The following is a 21,570-nucleotide window of genomic DNA, read 5'->3' on the forward strand; positions in this document are numbered from 1 at the left end:
TAAATGTGTTTCACTGGAATAGAGCACTGAATGTGCTCTGCTTCCAAGACAGTGTACCAGACAGATTATTTTGCCTAATTATGTGTCTTTTTTTTCAAAATTCAGCATGAATTATCAATTAGGAGGCATGATCATCATTAAATGTTGGTTTATTTTCTTTATTGCATAAAAGTGGATCCTTTTGAGGTGAAAACTAACACAGGTAAAGAACTACCCTGAATTCAAAGTAAAATTTGTTACTCTGTCCTACAGCTTTTACAATGAGGAGCTATAAAGAAAACTTGAATTCCCTAGAGGGAGCAAACATAGTTATCTTGGTGACTGAAAGACCAGTCTGGTCTGTACAGGGTTCCTGTGAGGAGACTCTTTGTGATACATGGGTGTAGGCTTAGCCTGACCTCTCTTCTTTCCCTCCATCAGAGGGCAGCTCACAGATTCACCTTAGTGAGATATCCCACAAACTTCTCCAAAGTCTTAATTTATCTCAAGTTCACCTTTGCACACTCCCTTCAATGATGAGTTGCTAAATAGAGCATGTGATGTAGATGTATTGCAGCTGTGTCTGAGTGGGAGCTTCCACAGCAAAATTCATGAAACATTTCTTCTGAAATAGCAGTGCTTCCAAAACCTGATTGTCCCATCATTTCCCAGGTCTGCCAAGAGATTGGTGAATAAAAATTTGGCCTTCATTGCTATAGAGAGCAGCTGCTCCCTCTTGGTCACCTACAAGCTGGTAAGTGCAAAAAAGGAAGTTATTAATTTCTGAAGCTGAAGAACTAAAGTTTGATTAAATGTCCCTTGTCCCTCAGCTTCTAGAGGCGAGATTCCTTGCTTATATTTGTATATGAATTTTCCTCAGAATTGTAACCACGGATCTGGTGGTTATTTTCTTTGTTGGTATTGTTCTTGAAGGTTTTATCTGTTCTGGTTTTATTTGCAGCAGCTTCAGGCAGTTTTTTCTCAAAGTCCATCTGAAAAAAGAAAGAAAATACCCTTGTAGTTGGAAGCCTGTATTCACTGCTTTTTTCCTTTGATTAAAGAAAAATTGTGGAGACAGTGCAAGAAGAAAAGAGGTGTTCATTCTGTATGCCTTTTTAATGAGCTACAAAGCCTTGGGATACCTGGAGAATAGCTGGCCCTGTTGCTGTGGAGGAGGAGGAGGAGGTGGGAAGGAGCAGCTCAGATGCTGGTGGGTGCAGCACTGCTTGATTGTTGCTCTCTGGTGCTGCTCTGGAGGGCAGAAGCCTCGGGGGCTGTGGTGATGGGGATGACAGCAGCAAGAGAGCTTCATGAGAATGTCAGTTCTAAAGTCCTTTTCTCTGAGTTTGGTGGAAGGCGATAGCTTGGTGAACTGTCTAGGGTGTAAGGTGCAGTTTTGTCCCAGCAGGGAGAGGGAGGTCAGACCCTGTTTTGATGCCTTAGGTTTTAGCTTTTATATCTTCTAGATTCTGTGCTGCTTTAGTGTTTAGTTCTGAGCTTCACATTAAGTGTTGGTAAGCTCTCTTCACAGAGCAGCTAGACAAAACAATTCCTTTTCTACCTTGGGACCAAGGACAAATGATCCGAATCTCAGGCCCAAGAGCCCAAACAATGTGGGCTGAAGAGAGAAAAACAAGGATGGGACTGCAAGGATGGGCTAAAGCTGTAATTGGACAATTAACTCCAATATGCAAATGGAGCAGAACTTAAAGTGAGGGACCCTGTGAGCATTTTGGGACCATTTTGGTTCATCTTGGGTATAGACCTGGCTGGGTTATTGTGCTGCCCAAGGTGGATCCATTAAGGCCTTTTAATAAATCCCTACTTTATTTTTTAGCTCTGTCCAGCTTCTGTTCTAGGTCAGCTTCCCAAGGCATCAGTTCCATGAGCTCCTGGCTTTCCTGAGGGCTCTTTGTTTTTTAAGGGCCTGAGTCCCCATATTTGATGAAAATGGGAGCAATACTACTGACCAGGGTTTGGCTGATTTAATTTCTAGTCTGTGCTGCTTATGCAGCATCCCTTGAAGAAGTTCAAGAGCAGCTGTTGAAGGCTAGTTATTTCTCTGCTCAGCCCATGCCCTCACATGGGCACACACCCTCACATGTTCCCATGGCTTCTGGGCCACAGCAGGGCTGAGCTGACAGGCTCAGCACTCACCTCCAGGCTGTCATGCTGCACACCACACCAGAGAAATCTTTTGAGTTTTTTGGACCAAAAGCAAAACAGGTCGCAGACTGGCTTAATTAACACTGGTGGGATGTCTTCTCCTTTAGTAGGTCCTGCAAAAAGAAAATAGTAATAAGTGAGTCTATGTATATGAGCCTTGGGAGCCTCAGACCACAGATCATGAGGTGGGGGAGCAGGATCAGAGCCCGCTGCCCTCTTCTCAGTCTGTGTCTCAAGTCACCTACTGGACTTTTTAAAAGCTTTTTTAACAGCTGAGTCAGCTTATACAGAGGTATATATGTGTGTATGGTTTATATGTGTGTGGTTTATATATGTGTGTGTATATATATATGTCTATGTATGTTTAGAACACCAACCTGTTATAAAGCTTATCAACAGCCCTGTGATGGCACAGCCCACACAGCCAATGGCACTGAAGTACAGGTAGGACAGGGAGTACCAGGTGTCTGCCAGCAGAGGCCTGTGAAGAGGTGACAAAAGCAGCTAGTGATGAGCATCAGTTCCATTTAAGTTGTTGCCTGACTCTGCCAGCACAACGCAGCTCAAGCTGCAGCTGGTGTGACATCTGTTACCAGTCTGCACTCCCAGCCTGCCCTGTCAGTACTGCCAGCACCCCAGCTGCAGGCTGGGGGGCACACTTGGCAAAGCATAGGCTTAAGTGGTAACAATAGGAAAAATACCTCTCTGGAGCCAGCGTGGGAGCTGCTGTTAGCAGTGCCTTGGTACTGTTAGCCAGGGTGCAGTTGAGGGTAGACAGCTGCAGAGGGATGGACTTTGTTGGTGGTGCAGGGTAAATGAAAGAACCAGTACCAGCCCAAAAAGCCAAGCTGATCCCAGCTAAGAGGCCTCCGAGAGCACCCTTGGAAAGTATGGAAAGGTACTGTTAAAGATGGTATGTGCAAAGTGCTTTTCTGTGGATGTTAATAGCCAGGAGTAGGTAATGATGGGTTACAGTGTAAATAAATTCTGTTCTCTCTCAACTAAGCTATAAAACATGGTGTTTTAGTGCTCTCTGTAAAAGTTAAAGCAGAAGTGTGCTTAAAGCTGTGATACAGATTTTAGTTTTACCTCTGCTAACCTTGATGGGAATTCTGATGGGGCAATATGGAATGAGCTCATGTTGTGTTTTGAGTGAAAGAATGAAGGCAAAGCTTTTGAAATCACTCTGTGCATCTCAAAGCTGGTGCAAGTATTGAATAATTTTTTCTTCTTAATGAAACTCAGGAAAAAAATTAAGAAAGCCTTCATGTGAATCTAATCACCAGTTATTCCACAGCTGGGAAGACAGGGAAAAGGCAAGTATAGATCTTAGATCCTCAGGCACTAAATCTGAAAAGCAGCTCAAGGACCTAAACAATTTTCAAAATTGAGTTTTAACCAAAAAACAACTTGATCTTTTAGATCAGGAATTTTGTTTACTTACCTTCCAGTTAGCACAGGGAAACACAATTCCCAGAGTAAATAATCCCAGCGTGGGCCCCCCACACATCCCATGGATGGAGAGGGAAGCCTGTGGGTGCAGAGAAGAAAGAGGAGTTCAGGGCAGCAGCTGAGGGGAAGCATGCCCAGTTTTGATTTTGATCTGTAATTTTCTCTGGGAAAATGGTGAGGGAGAAGGGATAGGTAGTAATTTCAGGGCACAGTTAAAGAGAGGATTGTGCTCAGTATTGTTTCCTAGCAGTGAGTCAGTAGTGAAGGAGTTAGGGGACTTTTTCCCCCCCTACTTATTCCTCTCAGCAAGATGTCTACAGAAATGATTTGGGTAATCTAGTAGCCATCAGAGCTGGCAGCATTATTTGCTCAGTTCATTACATTTTGTGTTCATCCCTATTCTATTAATTGCATTTCTGAAGCAAGAAATACCTGCACGACTCCTCCCAGCAGCGATGCTGCTGCAGCCATGGAAGTGCACAGGACACCGTACAGTACACCTGGAAAAGGTAAGGTAGGGAAGCTCTCAGTGCTGTATAAGGTGGGGATGGCTTCCAGCTCAGTAGTGTCTGAGGTGACCAGCCAGCAGAGAGGAATTGGCACTTCTTATTGGGTGTTTAGAGTAGACCACTACACACCCAGCAGTGGCTTGTATGAAGTCTTGTTGGGTTTTTGGTGGATTGAGATTTCTTACAAAGTTGAACAATAGCAATGAAATTAATTTAGAAGTTATGCCTCATATAGAAATGTTTCTGTTGCCTTTAAGTATCACTTTTAAAATAATCTAATAAATGAGTTGAGAAATGATAAAACAGCATGGCTTTCTTCCCTTGACACCAATTTTAACTCTATGGTAGGTGAAGCTCTGTATGCAGCAGCCTTGAGTAAAGCCAGCCAAAACTTCTGTGCTAACACACCTTGGTTTCAGACATAAAAATTATCTTTCTAGGTCCAGAGTGAAAAAAACTAAGTAATAAGTGGAAAAACAAGAAGGGAGAAGACTAGAAGCAGTTACAGAGATAGAAAATAGATGGGTTTGGCGCTTTCATTATATTTATGAATTTTAATAGAATTCTTATGGCATTATTATGGTATTCGTAAAAGGGTTATGATCTTACTGCAATAATTGTAACAAATATTCTAAAAATTAAAACAATGTTGGATGCTTGATATGTTGATGATGTTTTGTGGGGTTTTTTATTTTTTTGTTTTCATACTTTGTTCTCTGAAAAGCTGAATAACCTGCTTATGCAGTACTCTAAGTTTGAATATAAATTATCTACTGTATTACTCTAAATAAATACTTCTATAGAGTAATATGGTAATAACTTCATTGGCATTCTTTCTGTGTTATAAAGAGCGTTTCCAATACTTTCAGTAGACCAAACTTTTCCAAGGATTTTGAGTGGGGGTTGTTCATGATAGTCTCTATTTTTTCCTCTGTCATATGGTGCTGATGATGCTACCGAGGCCTCAGCTGATATTCATCTGGGGGGTTTATAAAGTGTTACATTCCTGTTTCTGAAGGAGTCTCTCTGTGCAGTGCCCTTTGCTGCTAAAGAAAGGGGTCTCATCTGGAGTACCCACACAAGCCTTTGCTGATCCACGTGCTCATCTTCTCAGAGATGTTTGGGAAACCTTTCTTGACCAAGTCTTCAAAGGTAACAGTCGCTAAAGCATTGATGCTGGCAGCTACCGTGCTGTAGAAAGGGAGAAGAATGGTAAGTAAATAGGAAGCAATATAATCTGGAATCAAGTTGTATTTATATAGAAATGCTTCCTCTTTTTCAGCACTAACGTTCCCCAAGAACTGTATGATTCATAGTATTTTTCATATGTGCTACTTTAACTGGGGAGGTTCCTGCTGCTTCTGCAATTGCTGGGGGCTCTGCTTTGTGCTGGCATGGAACAAGATAAAAAAACATCCTAACTGACCCTTCCTTTTACAAGTTTGCAAAGACCTTAAGTATAGACATGTTCCAGAATTAAAACCTTACTCCCTTACAAATTGAAGGATGTGCAGTCACCACTACTGCCACCCTGGTCCTTCATGAATGGCCCAACTCTTTTAGCTGGCTGAGTGAGCCTGTTTTTGCTGAATACAGTTCATATAGACTTACTGAAAATGTATATACCCCTGACTATGATATTGTGGCAGTTACCTTAAGTAAAGACTGTTTCACCATGAACAGCTCCCAAGAGTATTTTGGGAAGTTAAACTCAGTTTTTCTAAATTTTCTTTGTATTGGTAACATTATTCTAAAATGTATTTGGGATAAAATGATACTGGAGATGTGGAGTTAGACTTTATCATAAACATAATCATAGAATAATTTAGGTTGGACAAGTCCTCTAAGGTCACAGAGTCCAACTGTTCACCCAGCACAGTCAAGTCCACCACTAAACCAAGTCCCTAAGTGCCACATCCACATGTCTTTCAAATATCTCCAGGGATATAACATAATTCAACAAAGAAGTACTGCTATTTCCTAGAATGATCTAAGAGAAACTGCTGGGCTTTTCTTAGGGTTTCATATTTTGACCTCATTCTAGATCCTCAAGAAATTATCATAAACAGCTAAAATGTCAATTCAGATTCACAAACCTTAGTGTTCCACTGAATGCACAGGCAACAAACAGTCCTGGGACTCCTGGCATCGAAGAAAAAATGTCCATAACAAAGTATGGCATGAGCTGGCATAGAAGGAGCACAAGAGCAACACAAGAAATTAAGGTAATGGAAGCCAAGTATTTTATGTTTATTAGCATGTTGCTAAATTCTGGTGTTGTCCCAAATAACATAGTTTCACATCTTGAGCAAAGGGAATGTCTTTTGGCAAAAATACTCAATGAATTAATACTGCAGGAGTGGCAGAATAGATATTATTGTAGCCCTGATCTGGCACCCACCTTAGTCCCTGAGTGCTGAAAGGACATAGAGCATTGCACAAAATAAACTGTTCTGATATGTGCTCTATCTGAGCCCAAAGCAGCTCCTAATTATTGTAATGGATATCTGTACCTGATCAGGAGCTGAAATGAAAGCAGCAGTCCAGGGGTCACAACTCTTGTAATGAGAGTACATCACCAATCCACAAAATACTGCACACACTAGGACTGTCCAAAGTCCCAATAAATTCAGGTAAAGTGCCCTAGAGCAAAAGAGGGAAACTGTTTAATGGAAGATAAATTAAAAAGTTGTTATGAGATACTTAGTCTGAACTTTTTTGGGAGATCTCTTAATCCCAATTGGTTATATAATTCAAACTGTCTGTAAAATTCCAAGCAAGATGAAAAATAAAAAAAAAAAAGGAAAAGTACACCATCCCTGTGCTATAGGGCAAGGATAAAGTTTCCAAGCAGCTCCATAGAGCTGGGAGAGTCAAGTAACCTCAGTGCAGAATGGGCTGCACTGAGGGCTGGGTCTGTAATGCCTGTCCCTTGTAAGAACAGATTTTTACCTGTTGGGAGATGCTGATGCTGCTCTCCCTTTAGAGCACACAGAATATTGTTTCCAGTGTTACCATCCAAAGTATCAGTCCTGGTGGCTTTTCACTGTTCCATGAATGGATGTGGGTCATAGCCTCTGCTGGGAAGGTTGTGTGGCTTTGGGTCAGCAATCCTGTAAGTTCTGAGAGCTGCCAGGATTTACAGAGCTCACATCGTGTTTGGACACACCTTGCACAAGATCTATTGCTAAGGCCAGTTCAGAGTGTGCTACCAGGAAACAAAGGTTAACCCAGCTTGTTACTGGTGATGTTCTCCCTGCTGTGACTTCTAAATGCTTTTCAGACACTGCATTTTTTACAGGATGAATTCATATAGACAGTCATGACCTTCAGAGAAATTAATGGCTTTACAGTCAGCAAAAAAGCTAACTGTTTGAAAAAGGAAAAAATTATCACCTTTATTCTTTAGCCACATGTGCAAGCAATTGGCCCTAGATGTGTGGAAAAAGTCTAATTGTTTAGTAAAATTTGTCTATCAATGAATATATTACTGCTGAAGTTGAAGCGGATAGCAAGCTGGAGACCTGTATATCTATATTGTGAAGATTCACATTGTTCTTCATTGATTCTGATTATTCTGACGCTGCGGAAATTTAAGAAATTATTAAGATTTACTTTTATTTAGGTAATACCTTGTACTGTAGTACTCCACTAAATCAATAACAACCTTTAATCCTGTATAACATAAACACAGTTCCAATAGATCCATTTTTACAATGAGGTAGTAGATAGCATGACTTCTGTGTTGCCATCTTTACCATACTCTCCTTATGAGGATTAGTTTGTCAGCCTGATCATAAATTGATAAGCTGCAAGAGATAGATTTCTCTTTTTCCTCTGCATATACTTAAGTCATTTTGAGCCAGAGGTAGTAAGACTGTCAGAGCAAAATTAGCTTATTACCGCCTAATGGCACCCCAATATTTATTTATCATATAAATATATGTTGTCAGTATAGCTGACAAACTTAGTGTAATTCTTGATTGATTGCAGGAATAGGTTAATGACAGGTAGCTTACAGTTTAGCATGCCTTTCTGATTTGCAGGAAATGCATCTCTGTATTGTGGACTGATTGACTCCATAGAGCCCTAGCCAGGTAAATGTTCCCCCAATAATTATTGTCCAGAAGGTATGTCGTCTCAAAGGATCAACATCAAAGCTAGAAGAAAGAAAGAAAGAAGCAATTAATTTTTTTTATTTAAACATATTTTTTTCAGCAAAAGGTAGGTGATATTTTCAGAACTATCTGGCATGTCCTACCACCTGAATCAAAAAATTCTGCATTGGTAATACGGTTTTCCAGAACAGACGGCATCCAATGTGTTCAGGTTTGGAAGTTTTTTTACTTTTATATTGGAACACATTGTTTTCAAGACAGGGTAAACAAATATCATTCAGACCTAGTCAGAGGATCACTTAATTCAGATTAATCAAATGTATAAGGGTGCTCATGCTCAGACATCTGACCTGTGTCATACAGTAGCAGACCTACAAGCCATCCTGCATGGGACCCCATCTTCTGTAAGGAACAAGGTTGCTTACCAAACTCTAAAAAAATCGAGCAGAATTTTAGTAATATTTTTAATAATTATTAATAATTTTATTTTTAATTAATTATTTATAATTAATAATAATAACTTCCTTTATAAGAAATTGCTTCAGCTGCTGTGTTATCTAACAAAATTCTGCTACTCTGCAAATCTAACTTGTACAAGTATATTTTTCTGTCTCTAATGTGTAGTCTTTGCAGTTCTCCTTATCTTGGTTGGGACAGCAGATAACATTTGACCTTGCTGCTGGATTCTGACACTGACATGCCTTGATTAACCAACAAATGACCCAAACAGCCAAAGGAAGATCAGATTTCTATCCCAGTGCACTGGTACATTATTGCCTGCTGCTGTGGTGAGTGCAAGTAAAACAGTGTCTGTTTTATGAATAGAAAATGAAAGATATATACAATTTTCCACTGAGATTAGCTCAGTTGACTAGAACATGGTGCTAATGGCATCAAGGTTTCATGTTTGATCCCTTTATGGGCCATTTACTTAAGAGCTGGACTTGTTGATCTCTGTGGATCCCTTCCAACTCTATTCTCTGCAAAATTGGAAGGAATAATTGGGCTGCATTTGTAGTTACACATGGAAAAATGGCAAATCTCCCCTTCAGTTCAGCAGACCTTTGATTTCCTGAAAGAGTAAAGCTTTCCTAAAGGTCAAATGCACTGCCAGTAGCTGAAGAGATGAGGAATGGACTTCTCTGAGTCACCAGGGTTGTTTAATAGCAAGTCTGTGTATTTTTGGCTTACTGACGGTATGGTTTCTAAACATTAAATATACAGAGAGAAATGGTTTGCATCATTTGTTTCTTACTCAAATATGTTTAGCCGAGATCCTTCATGGGCATCTTCCCAGACTTTGGTCACTCCACCGTTCAGACTAGTGCCTCGAATCAGAACTGCCATGAAGCCAGCCACCATAACAACCATTTGAAATGCATCTGTCCAGACAACAGCTTTTAATCCTCCCTAGAACAAAGAGAAACTGTACACCCCCAATCGTCTTTCCTGTTGCTCAAGTACTGAAAAATGTAGCAAGTCTCCTTATTTTGACAGCTTCTGAGCTGTATGTGCAGCACCCAGCAAATCAGGGCTCCGTATTCTCCCACAAAGTGTGTATTTTTGCAGGTTGGAAAATTTCATAGCCTAAATAGTTTGTCCACAGGCACAGAAGAATATATTTGACTTTCAGTTAAAAGCTTTTTTACTGCCTCCTTTATATGCATTTGAAGAACATATGATGGTGTGGAACAAAAGCTTAGGGAGTTTTGGCCTGTTCCTACATCCCATAGGACTCCGTATATTCTCAGAGCCCACAATTAGCTCAACACAGAAAAATAGCTCCAGAAAATTTGCTATTCAGCTTCTTCCATATCTTTCATATTTGATCAAATCAGTACTAGAGCTCATAATAAGTGTTTTCAACAGGAATGGAGTGGTATATTGAAAAAAATCATTAGTGGCAATGAGAATGGCAATTAGTTTGGGTCCTGAGCCACAGGGCTCTGCTGCTTCACTGCAAATATCTATACAATATATCTGGTTTGGAATTTGGAGTCTCACATTGCTTCCACTCAAAAGTAAAGCTCTCTGACCTGTTGATTATCCTTCCTAGGTTTTAGTGCTTTGTTCTTGAGCAGAATTTTCATTGCAATGTTTTTCAGCTTATAATTTGTAAAAGATAAGAATCTTCTCAAAAGAAGACAGGGGAAGCTTATTGCCTCCTTATCTGGACTCTGTGTCAAGATGTCTGGTTTAAACATGGAGACATACAGCAGAGGATTAGAGAGGATTTTTTTCCACCAAATAGATTTCCTTATAACACAGAATGTGGAAGAAATTTATCTCTGTGTTGCCCACAGGAGCCATCCTTCTCTGATAGTGGTGTCATGTTTAAAGGATGGTCGAATTAACTGTCTGTGTTCCAAGTATTCAGTTATGTCTGTTACATACCAGAGTGCAGTAGAAAGTGCAGACAATTCCTGTTGCAGCTACAGAGCCCCAGAGATCAAATCCAGTGACTGTGAAACCAATGAAAATAAAATTATTGGTGAAATGGGTGTGAGACATCTGGAAGGTAGCAGAAGAGCTGTAATCTTTTAGTTTTAGAAAGATAGGAGCAATTGCTAATTTTAATCTTTTGTGTCTATTAGGAGCTTTGCTGGATTGTTCAAGTTTTGTAGAACTTCTGGGTACTGTTTTTCATTGTTGTTTTCTTTTGAATTGAAATTAACTAACTTTCAAGCAAAAGTAAGAATACTTGCATAAAGCAAAAATGTCATTCTGACGGGATAGAGCTTTATAAGCAATGCTTCACTTCTGTTCTTAGTCCAGAACTTTGTCTTGAGAAACCAAGTTCTTCAGAGATTCCCAAAAATCCAAAAATGAAAAAACCCCCAACCCCTAAGTAATTCCATTACCTGCATCTAAGAATGATTTAATGCTAAAATGAGCTTCATTAAAACAAATTTTTGTGTTCATTTTGCTTCGTAAAGTTTCTTTACACAAAATGCACAAATTTTGTTTTGGCTGATACTAAAATCTCACCCACCAGTCATAGTCTGTGAGTGCAAAAGCCATTTGTAAATGTTCTCTTATTAGCAAAGTTAGCGTGGTGCAATAATGAATGAGAACTTTCACATGGAATTCAGCTGCATGACAGAGGAAGAAAATTTGGCGCTGTGTGAGCGTTGGGATCAGTGTGAATGCAACTCAGATAATGAACAAAGAAAAGAGCCTCACAATCTCTTCCCAGTCAGTTTTGGTAAAATCAGGATTTCGGCCATGATGATTCCTTGTGCCCTATGACAGCAAAATGACAAATCCCACCTATGGTGATGGATGCTTTATGCCTAGTTTGCAGATATTAAGTGAAGAAGTCTGGGGGCAGACAGCAGAACAGAATTCATCTCTGGCTGCAGGGAAAAGAGCTATTTCCATGGAAACCTGAACACAAGAGACAGGAACGTGGGCAATCAAAGTACATAGTATGGTCTTGGATCATCAGCTTGTACTGTGGACTTTGTCAGGATGTTGGGAAATTGTTTGCTTCAGGTCTCTTCAGGCGGTACTGAGTGGGAAGGAGAGCAGAAGAGCAACCACGAGGCTCCTGCTAATGTTTGGGTATGAGAGGAACCTGGGGAGTCAGAAATGCGGAGCTACGAGGTGAAGGCAAAAACCTTCTTATAGCACCTTTGAGCAGAGTTGGGTTTTTATCTATTTTTGTTACTTCATTTACTCAAGCAATCCCTCTGGTGTGGTCATTTGGGGTAGCAGTGTAGTGCAGCATAAGAACTCACCTTGGTTGAGTGCCAGTGATGGAGCATAGACCACTATTCCTGTGTAAAGGATCTGAAGGAGAAAAATGATGTATCTGAATTCTCAGTGATAGAACTTGTATTTAAAGTAGGACTCTGAGCAAAATAGCAGAGGGTCTACAATACAAGCTGATCTAAAGGGTTTCTTTAGATCAGCTTGTATTGCACTATGGCTTTCTGTTTCAGCCCTTAAAAATTAAAATATTATGTTTAGTTCCTTTCTGAGGGGAGGACCATTGTCTGTCTTTATATTACCTGTTTCTCTACTGCTAAGACAAGTACATGACAAAATATCCTAATGAAATAGAAAAAGGATATCTCCAGAAAACACAAATAGTGATACAGAAATAAAGTTGCATTGATCTTAGAAATTAAATTTTCATTTTTCCATTCAATCCGTTTCAAAGTGTCTGACTCAATACCTTTTAAGTGTAAGACCTGAGAGAACTGATGGAGAAACAGATCATCAAAGTCACTAAGCATTCAGATCTATTGCCAAAGGTTTGGGAATAATTAAAATGGAATCAATGCAGAAAAAAATGTCTCCTAATCTCCCATTAAATCCTATATTTTCATTAAATACACAAATAATGTAACCTTTCAAGATGGTCACAGCAGTGACCATCATGGGACTGCATCTGCCCTACAAGGATACCTTGTACAGCAGTTTTCAAATAGGACACTTCACCTCAGTGTCATGAATGGGTAACTAAATGGGTAACTAAACATACCCAGTGAGGCTTGACCAGCTTCTCAAGAAAGACAGAATCCACTTATTTGGGAAGAGAGAGGCTTCCAGTGAACATAATGTGACCAAGAATGTGCTGTGAGAGTACAGCCCAACGTGTGTTAAAAGACACCTAAAGAGTGTTAAAGACAACTAAAGAGTGTTGAAGACAACCAAAATGGCATTCTTAATACTAAACAGGAAAGGTTAGGGCAGTTAACCAGTTAAAAATACAATCTTACTTTCTTTTTAGCATTCATAGTTCAAGTGAAAAAACTAAGAAGAAAGAGTACTCATTAAAACATCTCATTATAAAAAATGTGGTGTATGGCACTAGTCTGGGAAAATCAATGTTGAGCAAAATTAGCACAAAAAAAGAGTCAATGTTGTCTTACCGTCTGGAGGATGTAAATCAGTGTTGCAGCAAGACGGACCATCTTGTTAAATCTTAACTCCAAATACTAGGAAAAAGCGTAATCTCAGTAAAGTGCACATGTGGCATCTGTGACACAGCTGTTACCCTTCTGTTTGCCCCAAGTGACACCTTACTGTGCAAGTAAAGTTCCTGGCAGCTGGCCCTGCTGCCGTGAGCAGCTAATGAGGAGAGCAGGATTGTCATTAGACAGAAGGATAATTACATTTAAGAAATCAGTCTCCTCATCTGTACCAGGTGAAGTTCTATATTGGTTTGCAGTAATCAATGCCTTCTTTGCACCAGGAATAACTGGAAGATCCCAAGAACTACAAAGAAATTTTAACTTCAAATGAAGGTATATTCCAGCTCTACAGTAAGGAATCTTGAGCTCATCTCTAGCAGAAATAGCATCGACTCCAGTAGTGCCAAAAGTGGAAGTGAAGCAGATGGTGAAGCAGCAGCATGGAGTTTCCTGGTGCAGGAGCTGAGCTGATTTTCTCCCTTGTTCTGTCTCAGCCTAAAGCCAAATCTGCACATCACCAATATGGAGAGGCATGAAGGGGGATCTTATGTACTTCCAGGTTCAAGGATGTGGAGAGGTGTTGCCACCTTCAAAAGAACTGCAGAGGTGAGTGGATCTCTAGGCCCAAAAGCCCGGGTTTTAAGGCTGAATCACCACCTGGGGTCTCTGCAGAGTCTCTCTGCCCCATGGCAACCCCCATGCAGGGAAACTCTTCTTGGGCCACAGTCCCCTGTGCCTCCAAGCAGACACCAGGCATGGCCTGTACATGTTTTCTCTCTTTTACAAATCTCTAGGCTATGCACTTCCTACTGACAAAATATCTTTTTTTTTTTTCATTTTCTCATGCTGATCTTGTGTTTCTTGCATAATAAACCCCAAAGTCTGCCATATAAATACATGGCTAATTTATGTAACTTGATCTATTTCTAAAAATAATTTGTGAAACCAACAGTCATCTTTCCAGCATGCTTGAAGGGTCTCTCCATCTACAATGACCCTTTTGCTGGTTCACGTGACAAAAACAATGAGTTCTCTGACACTGGATCAAAACCAGCTAGAAAATGCAACTACTTGCAGCAGTGGTCGATTTTACTCTTCACTGACCTGAAAGTATTTCCAAATACCCAGGCAGATATGTTTGACCAAATTTCCTTCCTTGGGTTTGGGCTCAGTGAGCATGAGCAGCCTTTCTGTTCCCAGAAGGTTCCTTGTGAAGGAACCAAGCTTCATCATCCAATTCATGCCTAGTTGAAACTGCCCACAGAGAAGCAACCAAACTTGCAGGAGCTGACTGAAGTAAGAGGCCATCCCAAATGGTTAGTAGCTGTCCTGTGGATGTGCAGTTTATAAGGGCTGCTACTGAACTGTGTTATGAAGGAAAAAATGTGTTCCAGAGAAAATGCCAGGCAAAAAACTCTACAAAATTCAGAAGTCGTTAATTTCTTTTCCTAGTGAATGCTTGAATTCATTCTCCAGCCCTGACTTTCTTTTCTGCTTTCTTTTTTTTTTTTTTAACAAGCCTGCCATCTTCTTTTTCTTCCCACCACAGCTACTTAGATATAGTAACTTGGTCAAAATTACCATATCTAGACTAAGTTGGAATTGGATAGTATTGAATGTTGTTCTTAAAGTCTGTCTCTCTAAACCAGAGCAAAATACTCAAAGACCAGAAGCATTTGGATACGCTTAAGTATTTTCCAGCTGTAACTTAATTTGGTGCTGTGTGTAAGCCCTTATCCTGTCTGTGCTATACATGCGTAAAAGGAGCGCTGACGCTTAGATTGGGATTTCAGTTTATACAATATAAATAACTAGTTTAAATAATGCAAATTATTTCTAAAAATAATTACTTTATCAATATATTTGTTCTGTAAAACACTGCAGAAAGCTTTCTATCAAAGATTTTTCACTGAAAAATATAAGCATGATAATCAGTTATGCTAGAATAGTGCCTTTATTTTATGATTTTTACTTACCTCATAAGTGCTTGTGATGCCAGATCTATAAAACACAGGTAGAAAAAGTTCAGAAGTAAAAATGATGACAAGTGTATATGAAAGAAAGAAGAGCACAAATGATGCTCCATAGCGATAAACTTCAGAGGGTGTCCCCAGGACTGTCACTGCTGACATGAAACTTGATGTAAGAGAAAAAGCTATGGGTCCACATGTCATCTGCCTACCACCCACCAAAAATTCCTTTGAATTTTTCTTTTTCCTCTCTTTAACTGCAAAAAATACTCCGATGCTGGCAGAGACTAAAAATAGTGCTGCAAAAATAATATAGTCCCAAGTCATGAATTTTTTGACTTCTGGAGCTACAAAGTTTGGCATTGCACCAATTGTATAATTCTCTGATGGAAGATTCTGATTTACTGTGTCTGCTGCTCTGACCAGATTGACTCTGTTGACAGCAAAGCTGAATCTTATCTGTAGCTCAGCAATGACAAAAAATAAACTGGAAGAGTGTTCAGCCAGAACACTTTTTCTAATCCAGTTCTGTTCTAAGGAGTTGAAAAAAAAGGTCGCTAAGGAGGAATACACTTAGACCTAAGTACTGTGGGTGCTTCTGGCAGGCAAGCTGAACTAAGGGAGTTAGCTGTGAAATCTGTAGTACAGTCCCCTTTTATCTGTAATGTGTAAGTCTCGGGTTAAACATTAGCATGGCACGTAGACATGATCCAACTCTTCTAACATCTCAGCATTTTTAAATAATGAAATGAGAGCAATAGAGAAAAAAATAAAGGGGAGAGAAAGGAAGGGAAGCTCAGTGTACAAACCTGTCATCTCACTAGTGAGTTCATTTTTCAGAGATGTACTTTCCTCATATGGTTAAAAACTGATCTTGAATGGCAGCAATAGACTTTGCAGCTGTCCTTTGAGATGCTGTGTGCTCCTGGGTAGAATCTCTGGAACTTACCGTGGCCATAAGAAACTAAAGCTTTTAATGGTTAAAACTAATTATGGTGCTCCCCTCCACCTGCTGTAGTTCAGCCTTGGTGTGTTTGGAAACCCAGTGGACCTCTAGATGTGTGGTTTATGCTGCACTGGCTGAGGGTGAGTTTCAGTTAGAAACTAATTTTTAATTGACTTCTACTAAAGACAATATAGCTTGAATGGGTTCATGTGAGAAATTACTTATTTTATTTATCCATATAAAACTTTGTGGACTTACAGGACTACAGAATCATAGAAAACGAGACTGAGCAGCATAATTTTGTAAATTCAATTATTAGGTTTTCCTTTTGTGTTTTTGTTTTAAATAATTGAACATTCATTTTATCCTCATTAATGCCATAACAATACATTTTCCAAAGAAGTAGGAAATTACTTGTCATCCTGAAGCATTAACTTTTACGGAGAGGTAGTGTATGCAGTCACAACCCTGAAGGAAGGGTGGAGAGTGTATTGTGAGGAAAATTTTAAAAAAGAAATGACGTAACCTGGGAGAGCTTTAAATAGAAGAAGTCCTTTTCTTCAGCCTTGTCTTAGTGAGGGATGGATCCCCACGTCTCTTTCTTAAGTCATTGGTAAATAGAGGTGGTTTTGCTGTGTCAGTAGCAACTTAGTGTGTGTCCAGACCTGAAGTCTTGCCTGTTCCCATCCATTGCTCAGGAGAAGGACTTCTTCTGCCCATGTGTGCAGTAGAGATATTATAGTTGATTTTGGTGAGACTGAGTGTCAAGCGGGGAGTTGAAATGCCCGTTTTATTGCCAAATGTGAGCTGAAAAAGACAAACAAAAAACCCAAACCAAAGGTACTTCTTTAAAGGTACTGCTGCATACAGAGAAAACACTTTTAGTCCACGTAAGTTAAAAATATGAAGTGCAGGTTTGGGACCTATGAACCCAAATGTGTGCAAGCCAGGATAGAGATGTAGCATTGCCACGGCACACCACTGTGTAACCTGTGGCCTGTGGGTGGTGAGATGGAGGGGCCAGAGGAGACACCAGTGAACCACGTTCCATGGTGTGGATCAGAGTCAGCACAGGTAACAAGCTGAGAGTTTTCACACAACTCTATCCCAGTATGCAACCATCACTAGTTAATATTTCTGTTTTGTACAGACCAAATGCCTTAGAGTGTTGCACTCTCAAAAAACAGCCAAGCGTTCCTCTGCTTTTGAGAGGGTGAGTTTTTTGCCACCGCCCCCCCCCCCCCCCCTTTTTTGCTCTTTACTCCTTATAAGTGTGGATATGGATACGAATATTTTCTGCACGTTTTATTTCATGCCTACAGGGTCTTATTAAAACATGTCTCTGGCAATGGTAAGAGCTGTGCCATTACAACATGGAGTTTCTGGGGTCAACCATCAACCCAGTCTGGCAGGAGGCTAATTTAGTGGTGTTTGCATGCAGCTTGTAGGGCCGACCAGGAAAATCATAAATTGATCTAGCCTGATCACAGGGACATCAAGTGAATTCACAAAAAGATGCAAAACCCTCAAACTTGAGGGTATTTCTTCTTAAATTTGAGCTGCTGAACATGTGTTATCTAAATAAGACCTCATCAGTCTTACAATGTTGAGAGGGCAGAGAACTCAACATTGAGTTCTGCACTGGGGAAACTTGTTTCTAAAGCCTGGGATAAAAAATGAAAATATAAAGCAAATGAAAAAATAATCATCTGAGTCAGAAGGTTTCTCTCCTAGTCATGTTACCAAAGAAACTGTAAGTGGAAGATCCGTGTAATATCCATTCTAGGAAAATAAGTGTAGTGTAAAAATTCCTATTGGCATAAAAATAAGCCTGCAGAAATTTTTTTTAAATTACAAATGTTTTTTCCAGCAGAAAAGTGGAGATTTTTTGAATGACAGTCTTTTACACAAGAGAGAAAAAACTAATGGAATAATAAACCAAAAATCAAGCGAGAAATGTAAATATATGTATTTATCATGCCATAGTCCTCTGACACATTTTCAGCATCATGTCATGGGGTTGTTCAGAAAAATCATTTTGGCTAAATCTCACACAGAAAAAATAGTTTAACTTAGATATACAATTTCTGGAGAAAAAAATATTTTTAAATAGTAAGGAAACGCTTGTTATTCTGTCATGATGTTATTCTTTATGTGGAAATAATTGGTATTTTTATTTCCCTGAAATAATAAGATTAGTTTAAATTTATTTATGCAAACTCTTGTGAAACTAATTTTTAGCCAGGGTAACCCAAGGAAGAACCTTCATTTTTTGAAGGTTCAAAACCTCTTTCAATATTTGACCAAGAATCTGACAAGAAATTCCAAATTGAGTGTCTCACTTTTCCACTCCAGGCTCTATGCATCCGAGGTTCTATGTCAGGCCCCATTTCAAGATGTGAAAAAAGCATTTGAGGATAGCAAAGTTAAGGGTGGGACTAATGAGCTGCAGCCCGACTTGCTGCAGTCAGGCAGGAAAACTTGCAAGGAAGGCTCTTTTCCATGAGCTGCTGTCCCTTTTTGCCCCTGTCTGTGGGGAACATAAGCCTTTTGAAGGGGAGAGGAGACACAGCTGGGTGAATGGATGTATATCATTGTGTCTTTCAGTTTGGTATCAGAGAAAAGACAAACTTTTATTCAGCATTCTGTTGGCTTGAGAGTTTAGCACTTGTGAGACACACCTGCCTTATCCTAAAGTGCATTTATAGATTTGTTTTTAATATTTATATTATTAAAATAATTTATCCTAAAATGCAGAAGAATTATGCTCTATGTGCACACTGTGCATATTTACAAACAGTTCCCTAGGAGGATGCTGAAGACACCTCTGCCTAATGCTGTCACCACCACAGCTATGTTGCCCACTCTTGTTGTCCTTTTTTCTTCTTTTTCTCCTTGCAACGAGAGCTTTCAGTTTGGAGTAAATGCCAGTTTGAGAGGATGGAAGTCATCCCTGTGTGAGGCCAGACTAGAATCATGTAGCCTGAAGCTCAGTGATCAGATCATGAACGCTTTTTCTGGCTTCAGCTGAGTTATTCTGCTAGGTATGTCTTGTGTAACAGATCCAGGACCTGACCCTTGATCCAAGACTGACTGGTCACTAGTACTGAGAAGAAGAAAAATGAGTTTTGAATTCCTAAATTACTTACATTTTTTTCATCTTCTGCACTTTTTTGATGCTGAAGTCCAGTACTTGAGTCTGAGATGTGTCCACTGTTATAAATGTGTCATTCTGTAACATAGTATCAAGTCACATGTAAATTTGGTATCCCTTTGTCGATATCCATTTGTTGGTGCTACTCTAAATGCGTAGATCTATACATAGAAAATACACTTGATTTAACTTACAAAATTAAGATCTCCTCACAGGTTGTATACTTTGCTTAGTATCCATGAACAGCAACAGCCTCTAAATATTATTACAAAAAATAAACATTACATGTATTTCTGTAAGGAAAGGATTTCTAACACCTAGGCCAGAAAGTTTCTCTGTTTAGTATATTGCTTTCCACTAGCAATCATTTAAAGTGCAACTGTCAGGTAAATAAATACCTGTGCAATACTGAAGGATTTTTTTTCCATCTAAAAATGCAGATAGTAGAATAAATTATGTGAATAATATATTTTGCTAAAAAAACCCAACTATTTTGCTGTATCCTAATACACGACTAAATTATTTTCTTATTTCTTTTCAATACTTTTCAATATCAAGCTGTGAAAAATTCATAGAAATGGGTACTGGAGGATTTAAGTCATATTTGATTGGATAGGGGAAAAAGAAGTGATAACTAGTTTGTTGAGAAAAAGTAAATTTCTGGAGCAAAACAAATGCACTGAAAACTGTGTCTTCCAGAAATCCTGTTAAACTTAGGGGTTATTATCTTTCCTTGACAGTGGACTTTGGTTTTTCTTAAGAGGCTCTTCTTTAATGATTACTCTTTCCTCAGAAAGTTTGCTCATTTATCCATAAAAAGATGATTATAGTCCAGTAGTATGAGGAACTGGAGGTATTGCTTAGAGTTCCAAAATAGATCATTCTCTGGGGACACAGAGTCCTCCCTGTGGGATTTTTCTTCCCTGGAAGTGCCAGGTCACATCAGGGCACCCGCTGGTCTCTGTGGCCAGTGGTCAGGACCCATCCAGTCCTGCTTCCCTCTACTTTCATTGTAGGATGCAAAGTTTGTGGAGCTGCTTGCAAACACAATTCTTCACTTTGTGAGCATTTTTCAGGAGAAAAATGCATGGTTTACACTGAGAATTGGATTTTCTTCTACAAAGACAACTAGAAAGTTGCATGTTCAGAAACAATCTGAAACACTGGATTTGCAATAGTCATATTATCAAGAAAAAAATCCAACCAGCTTAAAATCATAGGTCAGTTATCATTTATCCCTCCACTACTGCAGTGGTGTCTTGTATTTGCAGGATTCCCCAGACAGAGGAAGGAATGATGAATCTGACTCCATGCTCTTAGAAAGCTAATATATTATTTTATGATATTATATTAAAGAATGCTATACTAAACTATACTAAAGAATACAGAAAGGATACTTTCAGAAGGCCCAAAAGATAATAATGAAAACTTGTGATTCCTTCCAGAGTCCCGATAGAGCTTAACCGTGATTGGTCACTAAGTTAAAACAATTCACATGAAACCAATGAAACAATCTTCAAACACATTTCAAAGCAGCAAAACACAGGAGAAGCAAATGAGATAATATTGTTTTCCTTTTTCTCTGAGGCTTCTCAGCTTCCCAGGAGAAGAATCCTGGGCAAGGGGATTTTTCCAGAAAATATTATGGTGGCAGTGGTGGAGGGTCTCTCTGTGGCTGCAGTTTCCCAAGGCCCCGAGCTATCCTCACATCTTCCCAGCTGCCTCTTCCCAGCAGTGGGAAGGAAAGTGGGATATAGGAAAGTAGTTTGCTGCTCATCGGCCCAGGAATTATCTTCCTCTGAAGCCTATAAACTTGCAGCAGTGGGCAGATATCAGTGCAGAGCAAGGATAAGACACATCACATGCTGACACTCCTGGCTGGGGAGTGCTCCAAAAGAGGATGGGACATTTCCCAGTCCCACCTTTTAGGGACTATTTGCCCCAGTATCTATGTGGAAAAGAGAGACAACCAAATGAATAATTTTCCAGAAATGGCACAGGTATGATGTAGAAAGATGTTTCTATCCAAATATCACCCAAAATCAATGATTGGCTATTGCAGTTGCATCACAAGCTGGATAGCCCAAGTGACAGAGCTCATAACACACCAGAGTGGGGTGAAGGTGTGGAAACAGCTGGTGCAGATCTGCTGGTGAAACACAAGAGGCTGGGAAGGCTGCTGTGCTCTTGGTGTGGACACCAAGGAGGTAAGGCTGTCCTTTGGTCATCTCTGGTTTTTTGCTGACTTTGCCAATGGAAGGCTCTGTGAGAGGGAGTATGCATGAGGCTAAGCATGGCAGAGAGGAGGGAAGGAGGCTGCCTGAGCGAAGGCAGGGCTAGGCTGCACTGGGGAA

The 21,570-nt window shown here is 39.7% G+C and overlaps 1 protein-coding gene across 1 annotated transcript; it reads right to left on the reverse strand.

Annotated features, from left to right (window-relative positions):
• Window positions 1-167: 167 nt before the first annotated feature.
• Window positions 168-15,482, reverse strand: SLC5A12 (solute carrier family 5 member 12). The gene is made up of 15 exons (XM_005426941.1): window positions 15,123-15,482; window positions 13,105-13,170; window positions 11,965-12,016; window positions 10,619-10,686; window positions 9,480-9,634; window positions 8,126-8,266; window positions 6,620-6,749; window positions 6,203-6,291; window positions 5,185-5,297; window positions 4,030-4,097; window positions 3,590-3,676; window positions 2,847-3,025; window positions 2,523-2,626; window positions 2,137-2,258; window positions 168-971 (listed from the first exon to the last, which is right to left on the reverse strand). The coding sequence occupies exons 1-15, from the start codon at window positions 15,477-15,479 to the stop codon at window positions 813-815; spliced, it is 1,890 nt and encodes a 629-aa protein (XP_005426998.1). The 5' UTR covers window positions 15,480-15,482; the 3' UTR covers window positions 168-812.
• Window positions 15,483-21,570: the final 6,088 nt, after the last annotated feature.

The sequence above is a fragment of the Geospiza fortis genome, unplaced genomic scaffold (genome assembly GCF_000277835.1).
Source record: "Geospiza fortis unplaced genomic scaffold, GeoFor_1.0 scaffold113, whole genome shotgun sequence".
Classification (NCBI taxonomy): Eukaryota; Metazoa; Chordata; class Aves; order Passeriformes; family Thraupidae; genus Geospiza; species Geospiza fortis.